This window comes from Gossypium hirsutum, chromosome D06, assembly GCF_007990345.1.
Source record: "Gossypium hirsutum isolate 1008001.06 chromosome D06, Gossypium_hirsutum_v2.1, whole genome shotgun sequence".
NCBI classification, from domain to species: Eukaryota; Viridiplantae; Streptophyta; class Magnoliopsida; order Malvales; family Malvaceae; genus Gossypium; species Gossypium hirsutum.
Genome location: NC_053442.1, coordinates 631,162 through 654,238, shown reverse-complemented (window position 1 = coordinate 654,238; position 23,077 = coordinate 631,162). Strand labels below are relative to the sequence as shown.

Genomic DNA, 23,077 nt, shown 5'->3' with positions numbered 1-23,077 from the left:
CTAAACGACGCCGTTTCTGTTCATTGTGTTTTAACTTATCATTTTCTCTATAAGGCAGAACACAAACAGAAACAGAAGCAGAGGACAAAATGAAAGGGATAAAAACGAAAGAGAAAATACAAAGGAAAAAAGGGAGAGGAGAACTCATAAATCATCAAAAACGAAGCAACAGTTGAGTCAATCTTGACAGGATACTATCAAAGTTGCGGAATTTGTGGTTAAAAGGTAAGCTTTTTTCTTTCAAAACACTGTATCTTGATTTAGGGTTTGGGTTCAGTGTAATTTGGGAATTTAGGGTTTAGAGTCCAAGTTCAATCACCAAGCTTGTACTAGTTTGCTTGGGAATTTGGGGAATTTGGGAATTTTTGAGTGTCTAGGGTTTGGGAAGAAGTACCGATCTTCTGTGTTTGCTTTCTAGTTTGTTCTTCTCATTGTTGAAGAGTTAAAAATAACACTTGTTCTTATGTTCAAGTTTTTTTCCCCAGAAGTAACACTGCATTTGCCCAACTGTTAAAGAAAGGAGAACTCAAAATTGTGGATTAACCATTTGTTACTGCCTTATTGATTAGCTCGTATTTAGGTAAGTTTGCTGATATTATTTTAATCAAAATGTCCTTACTTTTATTCCTTCTGATTTCAGAGTTGAATTTATTTAGTTATTACTAAAAATGGGTAAACAACTGAACTAAAACTACAAAAGTTTACTCTTCGACAATCTCTAATTTTAGTTGACTTCACTGTGAATTTCCTCAAATAAGCATCACAGTTTTTGCTTTAAGTGTTATTTAAACTTTTAACTTGGTAAAAACATTTGAATGGCTTGGAAATTTTTGTGCATTTTAAAATCTCTTTTAAGAAAAACTTATTGGGTGGGGCTGGACAAAGCCTAATTTATTCATATATTGTTGAGGCTTTGGAGTAATTTAGTATAAAACTGCATCTACAGGTAAACGCTTTAGCTGCTCTTCCTTCTTTATATATTTTTAAATTTTTCTCCATGTTGCAGTAAAAATTGTTGAAAGTAATTTTCTTAGAACGTAATCGATTTCCCAGCACTCTGTAATTAGCTCTGTAGTTGGTAAACAATGTTAAACAATGTTACACGATTTCTTCATTCTCCGATTGTTCCTAAAGTATCCATCTGACAGCTATATTTGGATTCCGGACACATATTCAAACATTGATATAGAACACATGAAGAACAAAAAGTTCCTTTCACACCGAGTTCCTACATGTCTGTTCTGCTTTGTTCAATGAGTTTGTTAGTTCTCTGCTGTTTGTTTCTTACACACGAGATTTGGATATTGTATATACATTGTAAAAATGGGCTGCCCAATTTAACAGAATGTTAAATACATGACTTACTAAAATTACAGTATATATTACATTACTTACTAAAATATATTACATTACTTAAATATATTACTTACTAAAATTTATAACTTACATTACTTAAATATATTGCATTACTTAAAATTTATATATATTACATTACTTAAATAAAAATTAGCTTTTATTGTTTTATTTAATTATAAATATATTATTAATTTATTTAACGTAAGGCAGAAAAATAAATTTATTATTAATATTCGCTTATTCGTCATTTCAGTCTTAATTTTATTTTTTATCATTTCTTTCTATATTCAAACTTAATTAAATTATTTTTATTTTGCAAAAAATACTTATATTAAAATTTTAATGATATTGATAACATTTCATATAATGTATACTTTATTACCGTTGTAGATATTTGTTTTTTATGAATATTTTTAAATTTGTTGAAATTTTAAAATTTTTTGTTATTTTTTCTGATTTTTATGCAATAAATATGAATTATTACGTGAGTTATCACTTTAATGTCATTAAATTTTAAGAGTTTATCTAACCGTTTTATCTAAAAAATTATAATTTAATTGAATGTTAAAAGTTGAAAGTGAAAATGATCGAAAAAATCAAATTAGTGTTGAAATGATAAAAAGTAGTAAATATTAAAGGGGGAGTGATCCACTTACATCCTCGATTACATAACTTAATTAATTAATTAATATTATACATAAATTACATAACTTAATTAATTAATATTATACATAACTTACATTAATATTATACATAAATTACATAACTTAATTAATTAATATTATACATAACTTACATAACTTACAACTTACATAACTTACATTTTTTTAATTATTCATAAATTACATAACTTACATTAAAATGTTTGGCAAAAATTACATTAGTATTATACATAACTTACATAACTTAATTAATTAATATTATACATAACTTGCATAACTTACAACTTACATAAGTTACATTAATATTATACATAAATTACACAACTTAATTAATTAATATTATACATAACTTACATAACTTACAACTTACATAACTTACATTTTTTTAATTATTCATAAATTACATAACTTACATTAATATTATACATAAATTACATAACTTAATTAATTAATATTATGCATAACTTACATAACTTACAACTTACATAACTTACATTTTTTTAATTATTCATAAATTACATAACTTACTTAATTTTCATAATAAATAACTTACATAATACATAACTTATATGACTTACAAAACTTACATAGCATAATTTTCATAATACACAACTGACATAATTTTCATAATAAATAACTTACATAATACATAACTTACGTAGCTTAATTATACTTATTCCTAAATCCTAAACCCGTGTAATTTATTGTCAAGATTAGGCTTCAAGAAATAAGAAATGGACCGGTCTTGGATGAATTTGTCAAGGGTAAGCGACAGTTATCGAAATGGAGTACAAACTTTTCTAAATTTTGCATTTCAATATGCAAGCCAAGAGAACATGATTCTTTGCCCATGTAAGAAGTGTGTCAACATAAACTGGCATTATCGTGAAGTTGTATACGAGCATCTAATTGTTGATGGGTTTGTTCGGGGTTATAAACAATGGTTTTTTCATGGAGAATGCCCGCCTAGTACTTCCTCTTCAAGGAAGGATGTATTTTATGATAGTACTGCTTACCATCAGTCTGTTAGAGGGGATGACATGGAAGGGATGTTGCGGGAAGCATTTAATATTCACAGTCATGGTTTACAGTCGTTCCCACCCGACTTTGTGCCATCTGATGATTGTAATCTCGGTGGAAATGCTTTTACTGAATCCGGAAGAAGTGTACATCATGAAGAGCCGAATGGAGAAGCGGCAAAGTTCTAAGCGCTACTTAATGACATGAATGAAGAACTGTATGAGAGATCAAAATTCTCAAAATTGTCTTTATGTATTCGTCTTTTTCAGTTAAAATGTTTGAGAGGATGGACCGGGAACTCATTGACAATGCTGTTAGAGTTTTTGAGAGAAATGTTTCCGTTTGCAAAAATCCCTCAATCATGCAAAGATATGAAGAAAATGATAATAAATTTAGGTCTTGGGTACACCAAAATTCATAGTTGCCCGAATGACTGCATGTTGTATTGGGGCGATCGGAGAAACCAACAGTGCTGTCATATATGCGGCCAATTGCGTTGGATTAATAGAAACACAGAAGATGGGAACGATAATGAAAATGTTGCACACCCAAGACAGAAGCCGGTCAAGATTTTGTGATATTTTTCGCTGATACCAAGGCTTCAAAGGCTTTTCATGTTTTCGAAGACAGCGGAGTCTATGACGTGGCACCATGATGGACGAACCGATGATGGGAAGATGAGGCATCCAGCAGATTCTTTATCTTGGAAATCATTTGACAATAAATTTCTAAACTTTGCAAGCGATCCTAGGAGTGTGAGGCTTGGGTTAGCATTTGATGGATTTAATCCTTTCAAGATCATGAGTACTGCGTACAGTACTTGGCCAGTTGTGCTTGTTCCTTACAATTTGCCTCCGTGGATTTGCATGAAGCAATCTTCCCTTATTTTATCTATGATTATCCCTGGGGAGAAAGGGCCTGGGAATGATATCGACATTTATTTACAGCCACTTATTGAAGATTTAAAACAATTATGGGCTGGTGTCGAGACATACGATGTGCTGAGAAAAGAGAACTTTAATTTACGTGCAGCTTTGATGTGGACCATTAATGACTTTCCCGTTTATGCCAATTTATCCGGTTGGAGTACCAAGGGTCGTTACGTGTGTCCTTGTTGTGCTGCACAAACATGTTCGCAATGGTTGTACAATGGGAAGAAGTTCTCTTACATGGGGCATCGTCGGTGGTTACCGAAAAATCATAGATTTAGATTTCAGAGTTCTGTATTTGACGGCACTGAAGAGTTTAGAGAAGCTCCTTCGCAGACCAGTGGCTCTGAAATCTTGTTCATGTTAGAAGATATGAATTTCATTTATGGTAAGATGAACCAACCGCCAAACATGCAAAGAAACAGAAGATCAAATGATGAAGCTGATGATGACTCCGACGAAGAGAACGATCCTAATGAGGCGAACTTGTGGAAAAAAAAGAAGTATTTTTTTCAGTTGCCTTATTGGGAGCATCACCTTTTACGACACAATCTTGATGTTATGCACATTGAGAAAAATGTCTGCGAGAACATTGTGGGTACAATTTTGAATGTTGACGGAAAATCAAAAGACAATCTTCAGAGTCAACTTGATTTAGTCCAAATGGGAATTTGACCTGATCTTCATCCCAATCCACTTCCGAATGGGAAATATCGGTTGCCGCCTTCTATTTTCTCAATGTCCAAGACGGAGAAAGAACTATTTTGCATGGTGCTGAAGGATATAAAGGTTGCAGATGCGTATGCATCAAATATATCTCAATGTGTTAGTGTTAAAGATCGAATATTATATTCACTGAAATCACATGACTATCACATCTTAATGCAAGATTTACTTCCAGTTGCTCTACGATGTTGTATGTCTAAGAAGCTGACGTCTTGTATAATTGAACTATCCAATATAATGAAAGCCATTTGTGGAAAGTTTTGGATGTTCAAGAACTTCAGAAGGTATAGGATCGAGCCGTTTTGACTTTATGCAACATGGAGAAAATCTTCCCACCTTCATTCTTCACCATTATGGTTCACTTGATAATCCATCTCCCACACGAAGCAATTCTTGGCGGACCCGTTTTCTATTGATGGATGTATCCCATAGAAAGGTGTTAATTAAAATTTTTAAAATTTTCTTTCATTCACCTCTATGCCTTTAGTTACAACTTTTGATAATGTTGTATATTGTGTTTAGGTTCCTATCCAAATTAAAGTCTTACTGCCGTAACAAGCGATATCCAGAAGGATCGATTGCTGAAGGCTACTTGGCAGAGGAATGTATGACCTTCTGCTCAAGATATTTGGAAGATGTTGAAACAAGGTTGAACAGACCAAATAGGAATGCTGGACTCGCAGACCATAACTTAGCCGATACTTATTTGTTCCAAAGTTTTGGAGAACCAATCGGCAAAGTTGAAATTGCAGAATTAGATCATTTATCGTGGGTACAAGCACATAGATATGTTCTGTTTCACCACGAATCATTGGAACCTTTACAGAAGTAAGTTCTACAAATTTGATAAATATTTATCAAACTAATAATTGTTTATCTTCTAACAAAGTGAACATTTTTTTAACACAGTGAGTACAAACAAATATTGAAATCTCGTTCGCGCTCCTGAAGAACACAACATCGAGATATCAATAAGTTGTTTACAGAATCTTTTTATGAATGGTTAAGCCAAACGGTATGCAGTTGGAGCTTCCGCTTACAAATAATAATGTTTTTTCATAACATTTTTAATTACTCAGTTTACTTTCCATTCAATAGGTTTGGAGTGGGAAGAACGTAGAAGACGAAGTTAAATGGCTCTCCCAAGGTCCAAATCAAGTGGTTAAAAGATATAGTGCATTCCTCATCAACGGATTCAGATTTCATACAAAATATCGCGAGAGGTTGAGGAGAACGCAAAATTGTGGAATAGTTGTTAATTCTGCAATTACAAGTTATGCTAGTGCTAGGGACAATAATCCTGTCGAGGGAAATGTGGAATATTTCGGACATCTTACTGACATAATTGAGTTGGATTACTACGGCAAATGGAAAGTTGTCTTATTTCGAGGTGATTGGGCCGATGTTAATACAGCTCGTGGAATCAAGAAAGATCAATTTGGTTTTACAATGGTGAACTTTGACCGATTGATTCACACAAGACAACAACTGATAGATGAGCCGTATGTATTCTCATCTCAAGTAAAACAAGTTTTTTACACAAAAGATCCAACTGATGAGGGTTGGTACGTTGTACTCCGTAACATCCCTAGAGACTTGTTTGACATAGGCAGTGGAAGTAGAGATAACATCGACGACAGATCAGAAACTTTGCCATTTCCTGGACAAAACTTAAACGATAATATCCCTAGTACTAGTGCACAATTTCAATGGGTTCGTCAGGATACGGATGAAGATATTTACGAATAATGATGTAGTAAGATTTTATGATTGTTTAATTATATGTAACTTACATTAGTATTAAATCTTGCTCTTATTATATATTTCAACTATTTTATATGTGTTGTTATTGTTGTAATTAGTTATTAAGTTTAATTACATTTTATGTGTATTGCAGATAAAATGTCTAGAAGAAAAATTATAAGGGAAAGCATTGTTCAAAATGATCCAAACTCGACAGAAACAAATAGTACTGAACAACAGACAGCAATTGGATCTTCGAATGTTCCGATTACACTTGAGGATCCTACGGAAGTTCAAAGTATTTTTACATTTAATTTACATGCGTGTTGACTTATAATTGATTTATTTTCAAATTCTTATATTATAATATACCATTTGTAGCTGAAAATGGTGGGACGCGCAGAGGTCGAGGACGTACGCTACTTAGAGAGTTATACGAGTTAGATCCACTCGAGCGTGTCAAGGTATGCAGAAACAATTTTGGTCAGCCTGTTGGATCAGAAGCTCGACTTTTAGTAGGATAAATGAGCATTTTAGCACGAAATGCGAATATGTTGCCTATCAACTACGAGTCATGGCGTCAAATGCCCAATAGCAACAAAAACCAAGCCCTTGATAATATTAAGGTAACAAAATGTTAATGTCATCTATAATGCTTGGGAAATAGTTTCATTTATATTTACTTTATTAACTTGTGTTTTTTGTAGGCGAGGTTTGCTTTAGAGGTCTCGGATGCTTATGTAAAGAAGGCATTGGGAAAAAGATGGAGAGACAATAAAAGTACTTTGAAGAAAAATTATTATAAGACAAAAACAACCCTCGATGAGAAATTGCAAAATGTCCCGCCGGGTATGTTGAGGTACCAATGGGAAGATGCGGTTAGATTTTGGCATTCTCAGAAAGGCGAGGTACGACGTACTTCCAAACTATTGTAATTATTTTGGTTTATAGTATTTACTATTTACGTACTAAAAATTTTATAACGTAGGATCGTGAACGAGTTGGAAAAAGCAGCGAGCAGCAACAAAAATTCACTCACACGGCCGGGTCGAGAAGTTTTGCATGTGTAGCTGAGCCGGAGGTATTTTTAATTTTTTAATATTCTCAAATATGTATAACTTTCTATTAAATAATATTTTTACTACTATATTGTAGGAACGATCGTCCGGTCAAAAAGTTGGATGCCATCAACTTTTTGAAATTACACATAAGAAGAAAGATGGATCTGCTATGACTCTTGAAGCTGGTGAAATTATGGTACGTTTACTTAATACGATTTGATTTGTTTTAGTTATTTATAGTGTTTATTTTCTAATGGTTTAATTCATTGCTTGTAATGCGACTATTGTTATATTGCATTTGTTTTTTTTAATATATATTGCATTCCTAACTATGTGATTTATTTATTAGGAAAAACTAAAGGAAAAAAAGACAGAGTACGAAGTGATTGCTTCTAGTGATAGTTCTGTTCATCTTGAAGACATTGATAACCGGATTATTACTGAAGTTTTGGGTCCTGAAAAGTATGGTCGGGTTCAATTTCAAGGATTTTTTATCAGCCCAACCCAATATTTTGGATCCAGCTCGCACCAATACATGGCTTCGGGGAGTCAATCTCAAGCTGAAGTTCAGAGGTTAAAAGACCAGATGGCTCAGATGCAAGCGACCACATTTGAGGTTCAAAGGAAATATGAAGAACTTCAGCAACAACTTAAAGTAGAGGCGGCAGCGAGGGAAGCAGAGGCTACAGCGAGAGAAGTAGAGGCCGCAGCGAGAGAAGCAGCGATAGAAGCAGAGGTTCAAAAGAAATATGAAGAACTACAGCTACGACTTCAAAAAGATGCGGCATCGAGAGAAGCAGAGCAGAGTAAAAAGTACAACGAACTTCAACAACAGCTTCAGATTATGATGAAGATGTTTCAGCAGTCGCAACTTCCGCCGTCATAGTGTATATTGCATAAATATTTTTATCATTTTAACTTTTAACGTTTTTGTAAAGAAAAGTATGAATTCACTTTTATTTATATCAATTAATATTATTTTAGTCATTTAATTTGAAATATTATATAAATTTATTGTTTTTGGTTAGTTTAGATTTGGTTGCTTTTGATTTGTTGTTGCAGGAGGGCTGAAAAAAAAGAAAATTTTATTTTAAAAAAATCCCAAAATTAGTGGCGTTTTTTAAAAAAGCGCCGCTAAAAGTCATATCAAATAGTGGCGTTTGTGAAATAAGCGCAACTAAAGAACACTACTTTTAGCGGCGTTTTTGACCACGCGCCGCTAAAGAACATGATCTTTAGTGGCGTTTTCTTCCTAAGCGCCGCTAAAGAACATGATATTTAGCGGCGTTTTCTCCCAAGCGCCGCTAAAGAACATGATCTTTAGCGGCGTTTTTTCCTAAGCGCCGCTAAAGAACATGTTCTTTAGCGGCGTTTTTTTCTGTAAGCGCCGCAAAAGTTAGCGACGTTGTCATTAGCGACATTTTTTGTGGCGCTTCTTCAAGCGCCGCAAATGCCTTTAGTGGCGTTAAAAAGCGCCGGTAAAGGCCTAAAAAAACGCCGCTAAAAACCTGTTCTGGTGTAGTGGATGTTATTAATATAGTTAATAATATTATAAATTTAAAACTTATGTTGAATTAAAATAGTGAAATATATATTATTATAAAAGATAAAATAGATAAGATCAATGTTGTCCTAAGCGGAGCTATCAGTCGGATCAGTTGGATTGGGAACCGGTTAAGAAGATTAGTTTGATTAGAGATATAAAATTAGTTGCTCAACAAATCGATTGAATCGAACTGAAAATGTAGTTGAACAATTTCTTTATAATTTTTAATAATTTATTTACTTTTTGTCTGGACCGATCGAATTCAGAATTGATAATTTGACCAATTAATTATTAATCTTATTCCAAAAATATTGGATAGAATAAATATAAAATGAAGAAAGAAAACGAGTAGGCCGAGAAACTTCCTTTGATAAATATTTCAAACTTGTTTGAATAGAGAACAACAAACAAAAAAGATTTCCTTGGTATTTTGGCAATACATGGAGAAGAATTTGACATTTTCTTCTCAGCCAGTGTAAAAGTATTATTAGAACTCAAAGGGTTAAAAACTGACCACAAGGTTACCTAAAATGAGATAACATAAGCTTTTATACACCCTAAAATGCTCAAAACAAAATCAATTGTGAGCACACACTAGTGAATATGCTTCAATAAAACTTTCCACATCCCATCAACCCAACACATCACATCGTTCCTTCAACTCAAATCCAAACCAGCTTGCAAACAATTATTTGACTTGACAACTATTTTAGTTTGTTCCATGAATTTGGACAACTTTTTTTTAGTTTGGTACATAAATTTGAACTCATTAACGTGTGATGATATAATACTTTAATATTGTTGTATATTAATGCTTAAATTTTTAAATATATATAATATAAAAATACAAAAATAAATAAATTTCAACAAATTAAGTGATGATGTGCACAATATTTGTAACATCTCAATTTTTTTTGTTTTAAATCTGTAGAACTATGTTAGGTAATAAGTTTAGCTCAATGGGTAAAACCTTTCTTTCTTCCCTTGAGAACCCGAGTTTGATTCCCCTTATTTATATAATTTTAGATTATTGAATTTTTGCTCGGAATCCCTAGGGTGCCGTTGTAACGATCCGAAAATCAGTAGAGTCGAAAACGATGGTTTCGAAATTCTGTTTTAGGATGATAGAGTCAGTGAATATTATTTATTAATATTTACGAGGGTATTACAGAATTATACTGAAGTTTGGTCTAATAATTTCGGTTATTTAGAAAGTTAGACAAGGTGCAAGTGTATAAGTTCTAAAGTTAGTAGTTTTGGGAAACTAAGTTATCGGGACCTCGTTTTCGTAAATCAAAATCGTAAATATTTTTATTAAATATTTACAGATTTATATTAGAATTGGATTGAATATCAGTCGAATAATTTTATCGAATGAAAGTTTTATTAAGGTACAGAGAATAAATCATAAAAGTGGTAAAAAATTAATGGTAAAAGAATATTTAATTAGATCTAGCATATGGGACTTAGAAGGCAATTATCCCACTACTACACTAATAGTGGACGGTGACTTAAGTTTTAATTGAAGAAAAGGTTATAAAATTATAATAAAAAAAGTTATGAATTAAATAACTTAAAATATATAAAAGAAAAACATAATTTTCTTTTTGGAGCATGCAAACCGAGAGAAGAAAGGGAGAAAGGAGAACGTTCGGTCCTTAGAAATTTTAATTCAATTCCAAAATCGGTTAGTATTTTTTTGTAATTTTTATGTTTTCGAAATTTCGGGAACTTAAGCTGGCTGACCTATATAGTATTTTTCAGTATTGTTAAAGATTGAAAATGTTACCATTGTTAAATAGTTGAAGTTTAAGGGACCAATTTGATAGATTTTAAGTTTAGTATTGAAAAAGGACTAATTGTTGAATGTTAACATTATATCTTAATGGAATCAAGTTGAGAGATTAGATTGAAAAAAGCTGCCAAATTCTAAGACTCAAGTGAACAAAAAAAAAGTTTCAAGTACCATGGTGAAAAAAATTGCCAAGTAAATCTAAAAAAATAACAAAAAATTAAAAGAAAATTTTAATTTTTTAAAAAAGAATTTAAGTGGTAATGTAGAACAATATCAATATATCATATCATCATCGTCTTAATGAAATCAAAGATCAAAATGTAGAGTTTAAATTAAAAGAAAAATTGTCAAAGAAATTTACCCAATTCAAGGTCTACAAAGGAAACATATGTAATATTTAAAAGTAGATTTACTATTTTAGAAAACGATTGGATCCCAGGTTAAATTGATGGTGTTGAAATTAATAATTTAATCAATTCGGTCAATAATTGAATTCTCATAACTTTCAAACATAAATCAACTTTTAGGGATAAAATCCATGATTTTACATTTGTTTAATCACCAACTTGGAAAAGGGTTTCCACATGTTGGCTTACATGAAAATAGTCTAAAGAGAAGCCTTTGATATTAATTGGCCTAAACCCACCTGTCTCCATATTATAGCAGCTCAAATGTCCCAATCCTTTGATAAATCCATGCAGTAAAATCTCTTTCTTATTAGCTTTAATCCCCACTGGACGAGTAGTATCAATAGGTTCTGATCTATGAACAATGGTTCCAAGCTTCACCCAAAGCCCTCCGTTGCTTTTGAAGATCCAAATATCAACTCTTTTCTTATCTTCAAAGTCCATATCCACCATGCATAGTTCCCCTTTCAATTCCACTAAGTAAAGCTTGTACTTGTCCTTGTTTAAAGCACTTTGTGGTAAAGAAATGGTTTCAAAGGTTTCTTTCCCAATATCAAATGAAACAATGGAGGATGAAATTGAAAACCAATAAAAAACCCCATTAGCAAACACTGGTGGTTGATGGTGTTGAAAACCAAAACAAGGTGAGTAAGTGTACCATATTTTGTTCCAAGAACCATTCACCATTGTGAATATTTCAATATTATGAGGGTCGAAAATTTTAATCACTTTATATGTACCATTGATTCCATCAAACCCAAATCCACATGATTGAAACCTTTGAAGATCATCATCAATATTTGGCAAATTGACGATGGTTTTAGTGGTGGGGTTACATACATGAACGCTACCATGAAGACCATAAAAGCAAATTAAACCATTACAAGATGGTAAGATATGGTAAGTGTCGAAACTTACAGGAATTGAGTATTCAATCATTGCATGCTCGTTGTCTTTGATGGTGAAGAAGTGAATCTTGGATGTATTGTTGAGATTTTGGTGCTCTATGCATGAAAGGATTAAGCAAAGATCACCATGAACAACACTATGGTTCTTGAAATGGGCATTGATGAAGTGTGGATCTTTGATGAAAGAGCAATAAAGCTTGTTTAAGGACTTGAATCTGGCTAGAGATTTCACTGGTAGTTTACTGAGGATGTTGTAGATTATAGGGCTTGGAATGAAAGCCATTGCTGATAGCTAGCAAGGGTTTGTCCTTTAATTTATTTATTGGTGTTAGGTGCATCAGTGCATGGATATCATTATGCCAGATCTCGAAGTTAGTGACAGACAGGCATCGGTCAAATTTTTAAAAGTTCATCTAAACCAATGGATAATATTAAATGTAAGATTATTATAAAATTATTAAAAAAAAGTAACTAACTAAATCTAAGTTTTAAACAGAAAAAAATTCATAAAGTCAACTTATTGGCAACCATCCATACCTTGAAAAGTCAAATATATGGGTGTTAGGATGTTGACACCGGAAATCAGAAAATTTAAGGCGGTTGAAATTTGGCATGGGATAATTGCAATTTTGGTCTCTAGTTGTATAGGGACTTTGCAAGTTGATCCGAGAACCTCAACTATAAATAGGCCTAACTATTTCTCATTTTCAGTATCCCACATTTGTCATTCTCTACTTAAGGCATTGTTCTCTCTCCTTATTTGTAAATTTTCACTTGTATTTTGGAGTGAAATATATTTGGTAGTGCCCGAGGACGTAGGCAAAATTTTCTGAACCTTGTTAAAATTCTAGTGTTCTTTATTGTTTATTTTGCATATTTTGTGAGTGTGATTTTAGTGATTTATTGTGCTATTAAATTACGATAGAGGAATATTCTGGCTAGGAAAGACCTGGTACTTAAGTAATCCTCGTGATCCACCTCTCTTTCCTGAGAATTGAACTTGGAGTGATTTTTCAGTACAATAATTTTACTCTTTTACATGCTTCCACGCAACACAACTATATTATTAGTATTAGATCAATAGTAATTTACAGAAGTGAAGTCTTCTAATCAATAGGGATATATTTATCACTGAAAGAAAATCTCATTTTGCAATTCTCGTCAATAGTTGGAAGATAAAATATAATTTCTTTCACAATAATAAAAGTTACCTAAGTGTTTTTTGATGTCATGAGAATGCAATATCTAAAACATAAGATGAACATAAACTCAAGATGCACGAAATCACACCAGCAGCAATTTTTAATCTATATTCAAGAAATGCAATATTATACAGACAATAAATTCTAATTTCTTCACGGATTTGTATTAATATTCTCTAAAAATTATAAAGTAATCAAGATATCAGTAATCTCATACAAAATCAATATCCCAAAAGCATTCCGTTGATGAAAACTTAATCTTACATGAAAATCCTAATCTATCACAAGTAAAGTCACAATCTTAATTTTTTTAGAGATCAATCAATAAAGCTTGAAAAGAAAAGAAACAAAAAATTGTTACCAAATTAGGGAAACCTATTTAAAAGTATTGAAAGATTGATAATCTATATATTGTAAAAGTTATGAAGAGAGAGTGAGAGAATAAGAAAATTTTGAGGAAAAAGAATATGAATGTTGAATGAAAATAAAAAATTATTAGTGGTTGTTTTCATATATTTTTTTGGGATCAACAACTCAATTTACTACTAAAGTAATTTTTTCTTAATTTTTTTTGGGGTCAATTGACCCACAATCTCACATGTGGCTCCACCAAGGTTTAGTGTAGCACCCCGATACTCGATCCGGTTGCAGGATCCAAATTACAGGGTGCCACATTCGATGTCAGAGGAACTACGATTAATTACATTCAATTTACCATTAAATATTCAATTACGAGTATTATAATCACATAATGCAATACACAATTATTTTTGGGTCTTATACGAGCTTACGAAAGCTCTAATGCTAATTTAAAGTTGAGTTAAATCCAAATTAAGATAAACCTATTGATTCGGGTTTTCGCTTATTTTTTAATTCTCTCATAACGAATGGTTTTCCTTTAAAAATTATAAAACGACTAGTTACTTATCCATGTATCGTGAAACTTGTTGCACACTTTTTGACAACAATTTAGCAAATTTTATAAAAGGAATAAAAGCACAATCTACCATATTATAAATTATAAAAGGAGTATAAAAGACAAAAAAATTCATCAGCAACTTATTAAACAAATTTAGAAAAATAAAAAAGTACAACGAATATCAACTACCAAGTCCATAGCAGTTTTCTTTTTCTTTACTAGGGGTTGTAAACTTTCCATTAAAGCTTTGAATTTAGAAATGGAAATGGAACAAGACCAATATAAGGAGAAAACAAAAAATTCAACATGTGACAGTCTTATCTCATTCTTTAAATTCATACTTAAAGGTGGGTTTGAATGGACGGTAAAGTGTGGTGTACTTTTTTTACTTTTTATTTCATATTACATTATTGCTACAATTTTTAATATCACCGTCACAATTGTTTTTACACTAATTGTAAATAAATGCACCGTCCATTCAAATCCAGTCTTAATGTAGAAGTATAACAGCGAGCCTTTTACTCTCAGTGATGATCATTAAGCTAAATTTCGAAAATATAATATTTAGTCATATGATCGACAACCTTATTATGAATTCTTAGAATACGATAACTCCTTACTTTCCAACGCAACCTCATAAGTGTTATCTCATACTTTAAGTTCATACTTTATGGAGAAGTGTAACAGTGTATTTTCTACTCTAAGTGATAATCATTAAGTTAAATTTCGAAAATATATGAGCTCCCATCATTTTCAGCTTTGGCATCTCAATCATTCTGCATATACTTTTTATAGAAATAAATTTGTTAAATTAAAGAAATATATTAAATAATTTATTAAAATTTGTTATTAGTAATGCAACTCAATATTATTAAATAAATTTTCTACTTTATAATCCAAAATTTGAGTTGCTTTCCATCGAACACAACAAATAATGCAGCTTTAATGAGCAACAATAATTGTCAACTTATATCTTCAAAGGCAAGTACTGTAAAAACGTATGATATACAAATAAATTATATTGAACAATATATCTTTAAATAATATATTTTATGATCTATAATATAAGAAATTTTGTCATAATTATCATAATTTTTAAAAAAATTGAATTTGAGTCTCACCTTGTCCCTTAAGACTTGGAAAGTGTAATTAGGGTGCTTCAATTACACCCAGTTTAGTGGAATTCATCAATTACAATGGTTATCCAAACATGTCATAATTGTGTAATTACAAACAATTATATTTAAATCTAACTATTAGGTGACTTTCTAAGCACTACCTTACTAAGTAGATTTTAAGAGGGTTCATGAGATTTTCTTCAAATTGGAGGAGATAAAGTGAGCATTCTTTAAACCATGGGAGGTAAGGGCATTTTACATTAAACATGAAGTAGTAAGTGTCTTTTAAAAACAAATAGCAAGTTGTCAAAATCAAGGTTTTCATAACTAATTGGTGATTGATTAAATAAATAATTAAAAAATTCATAAAAATTAAAAATTAAAAATAGAGAAAATTAATTCAACAAAGTTTTAGTCAATTTAGTTGATACAACCGATTTGCAAATTAATAATCAATCTAATTCCTGTAATTGGACCAATACTCTAATCAATTTTAGATCCAATTGATGGACGGATTCCATCCTTAGTGAAATAGAGGATAGATAGATACTATCCATGATAATAAGGTGTTTATTAGAAGTTTTTTTTTTCCTTTTGCTTTCTCACTATATCTAATTAAGTAATTTATCTTTTTATAGGAGTTATTATCTTTGAGGTGAGATATTAGGACTTGGTAGAGTAGAAAAGAAATTTGAAGGATGCAAAATTAAAAAAATAGAAAAATAAAAGGACGGGAAATATAATTTTTATTTTCATAAGTGTGGACGATTGTAAAACTAGCAGAGGGAAGAAGATGCATAAGAATGGCTTACTTACAAAAACGCCAGTTCTATTTATAGATGTTTTTTTTCCATCTAACAATCACGTGGTCTACTAATTCTCACCAGGTTGGTAACCACTAAAGACTTTTTTGGGTAAATTTTATCCAAGATCACTAAACTATTAGTAAATTTATGTTTTGGTCATTTAACGTTAAAAAGTTACAAAATGGGCATTGAACTATTCAAAAGTTTTCATTTGTATCACCTGCACCAATTGAAAGCTCTTTTTCTTCTTCTCTTCCACAACTCAATTTTTTCATGAAACATCTTTGAATTTCACGAAATTACGAACCAAAATCTAAACAGTTTTATTTTCTGTTCTCCGACATTGACTGTCAAATCGGCTTGGATCTAAGGCATATTCTTCTAATCGTCGATGGGTGCATATCCACCCTATTGATCATTGAATCATCACTTGGAATTCGCTAGCCGAACTTTAAAAAAAAACTATAATAGTCTAGTGACTTGAATAAAAACTTCTGAATAGTTCAGTGACTTAAATGAAAACTTTCGAATAGTTCAGTAACTATTTTGTAACTTTTTGAAGTTGAGTGATCAGAACGTAAACTTACTATTAATTTAGTGACCTTAGGTGTAATTTACCCATTTTTTCTAGGATCAAGTATCTTTCATGTTCGTTTTAAGATCTAATATAACATAGTCCTTTCAAGATTTGTGGTTGCATCTTTCTACACTATCGTCTCCAAGATTCAAACTTGAGTTCTCTTTTTTTAGAGTGTAATATTATGTTTTATCATTACACACAACACTTGTTGGTTAATTGCACTAGACATCCTCAAACATTAGAACATTCTAATTGAGTCTTCAACATATTGATATTGTATCAATAAGGTCTTTCCATCAACCTAACTACCGTTAGCTTACGAGTTAAAAATTTGCTCAAATATAATATATGCATATTTAAAACATGTAGATCAAATTGTAATTACGTTTAAACCTAGTGCATAGATATTTTGGATCTTACAGTTGATAATGTAAAATTTTAAAAGCACTCTTATGCATTTGATTGACAATTTTTAAAGAACACCCATAATCATTCAATTGGCATAAAATTCTTTTTTTTTTAAAAAAAATCCATATCAACACTTTATTAGAATATCGATATTAATAATTTGGACTAACTAATAACCTAATAGAATGTGAAATTATTAAATTTAAGCACAAACCACTACAAAATCGCAATTAAATTTCCTTTGTAAAATTCGCAGAGGAAATTGTACTTTACATGTACAAAGCATTACTGCTATATATTTTTCACTGCAAAAATAGCCGAGCAAAACCTAGCAAACTAGGGCTCTAAGCTTTCCGATGATGTGCTCGATCGAATATGACAACCTCTGAAACCACTTGAAATCAACTTGAAATTTCATATTACGGATCCATCTTTAATTGTTGCATTCTTCATTATCACTGTAATTCCGGACCTAATGTAAAAGCCTTGTTCTGGTCTCTCAGCTTCTTCAACACCCTGAATGACCAAAGTCAATGAAAATTATTTGAAAAAAAAAATATAATTATACTAAACATTCATGAAAGGAAAGAAATACTTACATCACTATTTGATATGATCACATTTTTTCCTATCTTGGCATTCTTGTCTATTATGCAATTCCTTCCAAAACACACAACTTGCAACAATAAGGAAATATTTTTCAAAACAATAATTTTCTCAATAGGATTTATCGATTGTAACATTTGGTTTTTCAATCTAAATCTTACTTTATCTTGGTATTTTTTCCGACACCGATCGGAACCTTTCCTTCTTTCAGGAGAGACATTATTTCCATCTCCGTTTGGTAGAAGTCTGCTCCCATCATCATGGTATCCTACAAAGAAAGGAACATAAAAGATAAATAAATGTGGTATTGGAATTTGCAGAGCTTTTAGAAGTTGTGGATCACCTCAAGCTCAACACCGGACTCCAAACGCGACCGCACCCCAACTACAGAGCGTTTTACACTACAGTTCCGCAAGAAACAACCGTGTGAAATTATGGCATTAACAATCTGCAACAATCATTTGCCGTGAGATAAGACGACCAGATTTATTAATCAAGATATAAACAAAAGGCTTGAAGTAAATACCCTGCATTGATCAATTTTGCTAGGAGGCAAGAATCTCGGAGATGTATAAAAAGGTGTTTTTGGATCATAAAATTCGAACTTTGGTGGCTGCGTAGAGCATACAAAGAGAACAATTTTCAGGGAACGAATATCATATTCCTTACCTAATAACATAATAATGCAAACAATTCACATATCTATATGCAAACCTGATCTGTGAGGGCTAAATTAGCATCAAAGAAAGACTTTATTGTCCCAATGTCTTCCCAATAATCATTGAATAAATATGCCTGCAAACGAGTCCTTTATAGCATTTGATTACTAGTGAAAATTCCAAAGAGAAAACTATAGGTAAAAGTCCTTGTAAAAGTTATCTTACCTGTACGTTATGTTCCTTTACCGCGGATGGAATAATCTCCGAGCCAAAGTCATTGCATGACGGATAGCTTTGTGTCAGAAGCTTTAACAAGATATCCTTTTTGAACACATACACAACCATTGATGCAATGTAAGAATATTTTGCAGCATCTTCCGTTGATAGCCCTAATATCGAGGTATCAACTTGCTGCCATACAAATGTGAAACAAGCCATAGTATATGTAAATACATACACAATTATGTTAGTGGGATTAAGAAATGATGGAGTAGTAAAAGCATGTACCATAGCGTTAAGATCCTTGCCCTTCGGTTTCTCAGCAAATTGAATAATCCGTCCTGTTTCATCTATCTTCATCAATCCAAAATCCGATGCACGGCTGCACAAAAGTCGATATTAATAACTATTATAGCCACTATACTCATCATAACAAAATAACATTGATTAAGTACCTATTATCCATTGGTAGACATGATACTGTGATATCAGCATTTGAATCAATATGCTTCTGCAAGAACAATAACTGTAGATTAGCCATAATGATTTTCTGAGCTACACCACGGATCCTAGAAATTGAACTAGTTACCTGCACAAAATCCATATAATCTGCGCGGTAAAGATGATCACCAGACAATATCAGTACATGCTGGACATCCTTAACTTTGGCATCCTGTTAGAAAATAAAATCATAGCCGGTGAACATCGAATGACTTCAGCTTGAATAAAACTTTAGTAACTAACCTCAAAGACCCAAATGAATTGCCTCACGGCATCAGCCGTTCCTTGAAACCATTTCTTCCCTGCTTCTCCTGATGTTTGAGTGGCAGCAAGAACCTGTTACAGAGCCTCATCAAAAGCTTCACAAAAATAAGCTATAATGTTAAATTAAAATTGGCTTACCTCCATAAATCCATCTCCAAAATTTACACCATTACCAAAATTGTATGTCCTAGCCAAGTGACGATTGAGTGAAAAAGAATTAAATTGAGTTAAAATAAAGATCTTTTTTATGCCACTGTTGATACAATTGCTCATTGGAACATCGATCAGCCTGTAACAACCACCAATAGGAACCTGCAAACCAATAAAAAACCATCAAAACCTCTAAATCTAATCATTGGGATTCTAATTTTATTCATAAAAGAGTAAAAAAAATTGAATTCCTTACGGCTGGCTTGGCTCTCATGCTTGTAAGAGGAAACAAGCGAGTGCCAGCACCACCACCCAATACGATAGAAGCCACTTCCTTTGGATCTGCTTGTGGACTCTCAAACATCTAGGAACTTAAAATTCAAATACTTAGTGATGATCAAAATACCCACATTAAAAAATAATAATAATAATTTTAACAGAAAAATCAAACTCTTACCGTAGGATCATCATTTTCATTGGTTGGGGTTTGAACACAGTGAACAACACCAAACTTTGCTTTTCTAACATCATTTTCAATTCTCAAACTCCTCCATAAAACTCTTCCATAATCCCTAGTTTTAATAGACCAACTGATTCTCTCACCCAAAAAACCAGAACCACCGTAACTACGACCTTTGATAAGGTTACAGGGATTGGCATTGGCGTTGAGTGATATGAAGTGAGAAGCCATTGCTGAAGAAATTTTAATCAATAAAACAAAAATAACCAGAGGATTATCTCAAGATACTAAAAAGAAAAAAAAAAGAAAAGAAAAAACTATTTTTCTTTAATATAGATAAAAAGATATTAAAAAGCTGTAGACTGTGTCTTAGTCAACAAAATACTAAATTCGAAACACCCAGATCCGAGAATATCTCAAAACCTTAAAACCTAAATAAATAAATTTGTTGAAATAAGAATAGTGGCGAAGCATCTAAATTTGTTCAATTTTCATTTTTATAATAGTGCTACTTTCTAAATTATGATAAGTATTTGAATTTGTAGAGTTTTAAATTAGTCTTTATACACGTTAGAATATTGTATTAAATATCATAATTATATCAAGTAGGTTCTTTTGTGAGTTTTTTCGTCAATTTAAGTGTTATATGCTAACTTGAATATAATGTGAAACATGTTTAAAGCTCGCAATATATTCATAAAAAAATGTTCCATGTTAAATCTGAGTTGACATTTAATGTTTGTATTGATAGGTAAGTTGAGTTGGCAATATTTATAGGTAAGTTGATGAAAGGAACTACTTGATACCACTTTACTCAAGTCTTACACTAATGTATACCTCTAAGTATAACCTTCAAACCATTCAAGAGAGTTACTTAACAAGCCTTTAGGTCTAAACAAGCACACCAAAAAGAGCACACTAAATAACACAAGAGAGTTGAGAGAATGCCAGAAGTGTTATTAAACTTAAGCTAGCTTATGTTACAATGAGAGAGGATTGAAACCTTTATATAGGCCGAGTCCCTTTGATCCAATGGTTTGAGATTGAATACAATGAACAGTTAAGATCATTTATCTATGGATAATCTATACAAGTTTATACAAGTATTTATACAAGGGTTCGATTCCTTCCTCGGACTTTCAGATTTTTAGAGCTTTTAAGGTGTTCTCACATATTCTAGATCATTTCGAGACATTCAAAGAACTCTTGTACTCATTATTCTCGCATATGCACCATTCTTGCTCCTGCTACACTTGAGGAGGCCCTCTTAAGCCCTTGTTGGTCGTTGTCTACACTCTTAGTCGCCTCTATCCCCATCTGGGGCCTTTGCCAACATTAAGAGGGCTTTGTTTCATCGGTTGGCTGACTTGTTCATGGGCAAACCATGACATGATACATAGGTTCATCATATGTATAAATTAAAACACGCTAAATCATTTTCTAAGTCTTTACAAATTATTTTATAATTTATATATAAATTTTATGAATAATATGAGTATTATTTCAAAATTAAAAAAAAAAGTTAAAACTTATAAATGATATATTCAGCGAAATGTAAAATGAATAGTGTAATTTTAAAATAATTAATGTAAGTTCATTGTTAAGATATATATTTTTTTCAAATTTTAAATTTGATAGTCTAAATTTTAGATAAGTAAAAGATAAATTTCAAATTTGATATATAGTTTTTTTTAATTTTAAAATAAAAACTTTAATATATTAAAATATTTAAAGGTTAAGTAAGCAGATGAGATTTTCAAACAAAGTTCAAATATATTTAAGTATTAAAAATTATAGATAATACCAAGAATTGTATCAACTTATAAATTCTTCTAACTAAGAGATTATTTGATGTTTCAGCTAAAGATATAGCAAAAATCCAAAATCCTGAGTCCTATCCTACATAATTAGAAATGTACTAAATTGAATAAATTATACACTTGAGACTATTTCAGGCATTAGATCAAGCTGAAAGCGATGTGAGTAACAGATCGGTGGTCAGGACTCAGGAGCCATAGTAAGAGACACGGATGGGTTGATAGATGCCATGTGGCTGTCACCTTCTTAGAATCTATGTCTCTGTCAAATCAAGAAAGATATATTTTGATGGTGGCCAACAAAAATTTTAATTGTAAACATTGGATTTTATGATCAAATAGTAAACTAGGTGACAAGGAAATGAACCATTCCTCAAGATAAAGTAGGTACAAAGAATGTTATAACAATTGAATTGATTAGATTGTTAATTTTTATTTAATTATCATAAATTAATTTTTTTAATTATAAAAGTGAATAAACATAAATAACTTATAATACGAAGAGAAATATTTATTTTATAAATTATAATAACAAGATTAAATGTTTAAGTTGTTATGATAAACGTCGATAATGGACGTAGAACAATCGCAAAGTAAGTAATAAGAAAAGAAAAATAAAAAACACAGATTCTACATGAATACTCTTTTGGAAAAAAACACATGAGTAGAGAAGAAGAAATCTACTAATGTTAAAAAATGAATCATACAAGAGGAGTTTTGACTAAGGGTTAAAGAGGCTTGTTCTAATCAAAATCAAATAGTAGAAGTATAGTTTTATACAGACTCAACTTGTTTGCCCCCCGCAACCCAGCCTACGACCCTCAATCTCTCGCCCCTACGAACCTCTTTATTTTGCCACTGTATTTATTTTCTCAATAAATGACGGGATTCTTGTCACACAAATTCTAACATAAGCAACTTTAAATTTGATTCAAATGATTTTCTAATTAATTTTTATTTGGTTTAATCGATTTTATATCGGTTCACTCCTCTAATTTTATAGTGGATTAATAGCATAACTTTGATTGACTCCATATATATATACACTTTATTTTTTCAACTTTTAATTTTCATACTTTATGAAAATTACAAAATTAGTTTAATTGGGTAACATTGTTAATATTATTGTAAAATTATTGTCTTGAAAATCAATAATTCAATAATTTATTTTAAAAAATATTAATAAAAATTTATAATTAACATAAAATAGTAAAA

General features: G+C 31.4%; 2 protein-coding genes across 4 annotated transcripts; both read right to left on the bottom strand.

Annotated features, from left to right (window-relative positions):
- Positions 1-11,323: 11,323 nt before the first annotated feature.
- Positions 11,324-12,465, bottom strand: LOC107935057 (F-box/kelch-repeat protein At3g06240). The gene has a single exon (XM_016867602.2). The coding sequence runs from the start codon at positions 12,434-12,436 to the stop codon at positions 11,393-11,395; it is 1,044 nt and encodes a 347-aa protein (XP_016723091.1). The 5' UTR covers positions 12,437-12,465; the 3' UTR covers positions 11,324-11,392.
- Positions 12,466-17,359: 4,894 nt separating this feature from the next.
- On the bottom strand, positions 17,360-20,451 carry LOC107935059 (glucose-1-phosphate adenylyltransferase large subunit 2, chloroplastic). Of its 3 annotated transcripts, none has more exons than XM_041094866.1 (14): positions 20,043-20,451; positions 19,842-19,949; positions 19,574-19,747; positions 19,415-19,507; positions 19,260-19,343; positions 19,126-19,181; positions 18,959-19,052; positions 18,677-18,862; positions 18,507-18,587; positions 18,319-18,405; positions 18,136-18,240; positions 17,954-18,060; positions 17,786-17,862; positions 17,360-17,702 (listed from the first exon to the last, which is right to left on the bottom strand). In XM_041094866.1, exons 1-13 carry the CDS (start codon positions 20,274-20,276, stop codon positions 17,790-17,792), a joined length of 1,482 nt encoding a protein of 493 aa, XP_040950800.1. In that variant the 5' UTR covers positions 20,277-20,451; the 3' UTR covers positions 17,360-17,702; positions 17,786-17,789. The 3 variants fall into 3 exon arrangements, with proteins under 3 accessions (XP_040950800.1, XP_040950799.1, XP_040950801.1); XM_041094865.1 differs by having other exon boundaries at positions 17,786-17,846; positions 20,043-20,446; XM_041094867.1 differs by having other exon boundaries at positions 17,786-17,846; positions 19,842-19,956; positions 20,043-20,178.
- Positions 20,452-23,077: the final 2,626 nt, after the last annotated feature.

Excerpts from the sequence above, each read along its gene's own strand:
- LOC107935057 (XM_016867602.2), bottom strand. The coding sequence starts at position 12,436 with ATGGCTTTCATTCCAAGCCCTATAATCTACAACATCCTCAGTAAACTA.
- LOC107935059 (XM_041094865.1), bottom strand. The coding sequence starts at position 20,276 with ATGGCTTCTCACTTCATATCACTCAACGCCAATGCCAATCCCTGTAAC. Across the intron at positions 19,748-19,841 it reads GCATGAGAGCCAAGCCAGCC|GTTCCTATTGGTGGTTGTTA; the intron begins GTAAGGAATTCA and ends ATTGGTTTGCAG. Across the intron at positions 18,061-18,135 it reads AGTCCGGTGTTGAGCTTGAG|GATACCATGATGATGGGAGC; the intron begins GTGATCCACAAC and ends CTTTCTTTGTAG.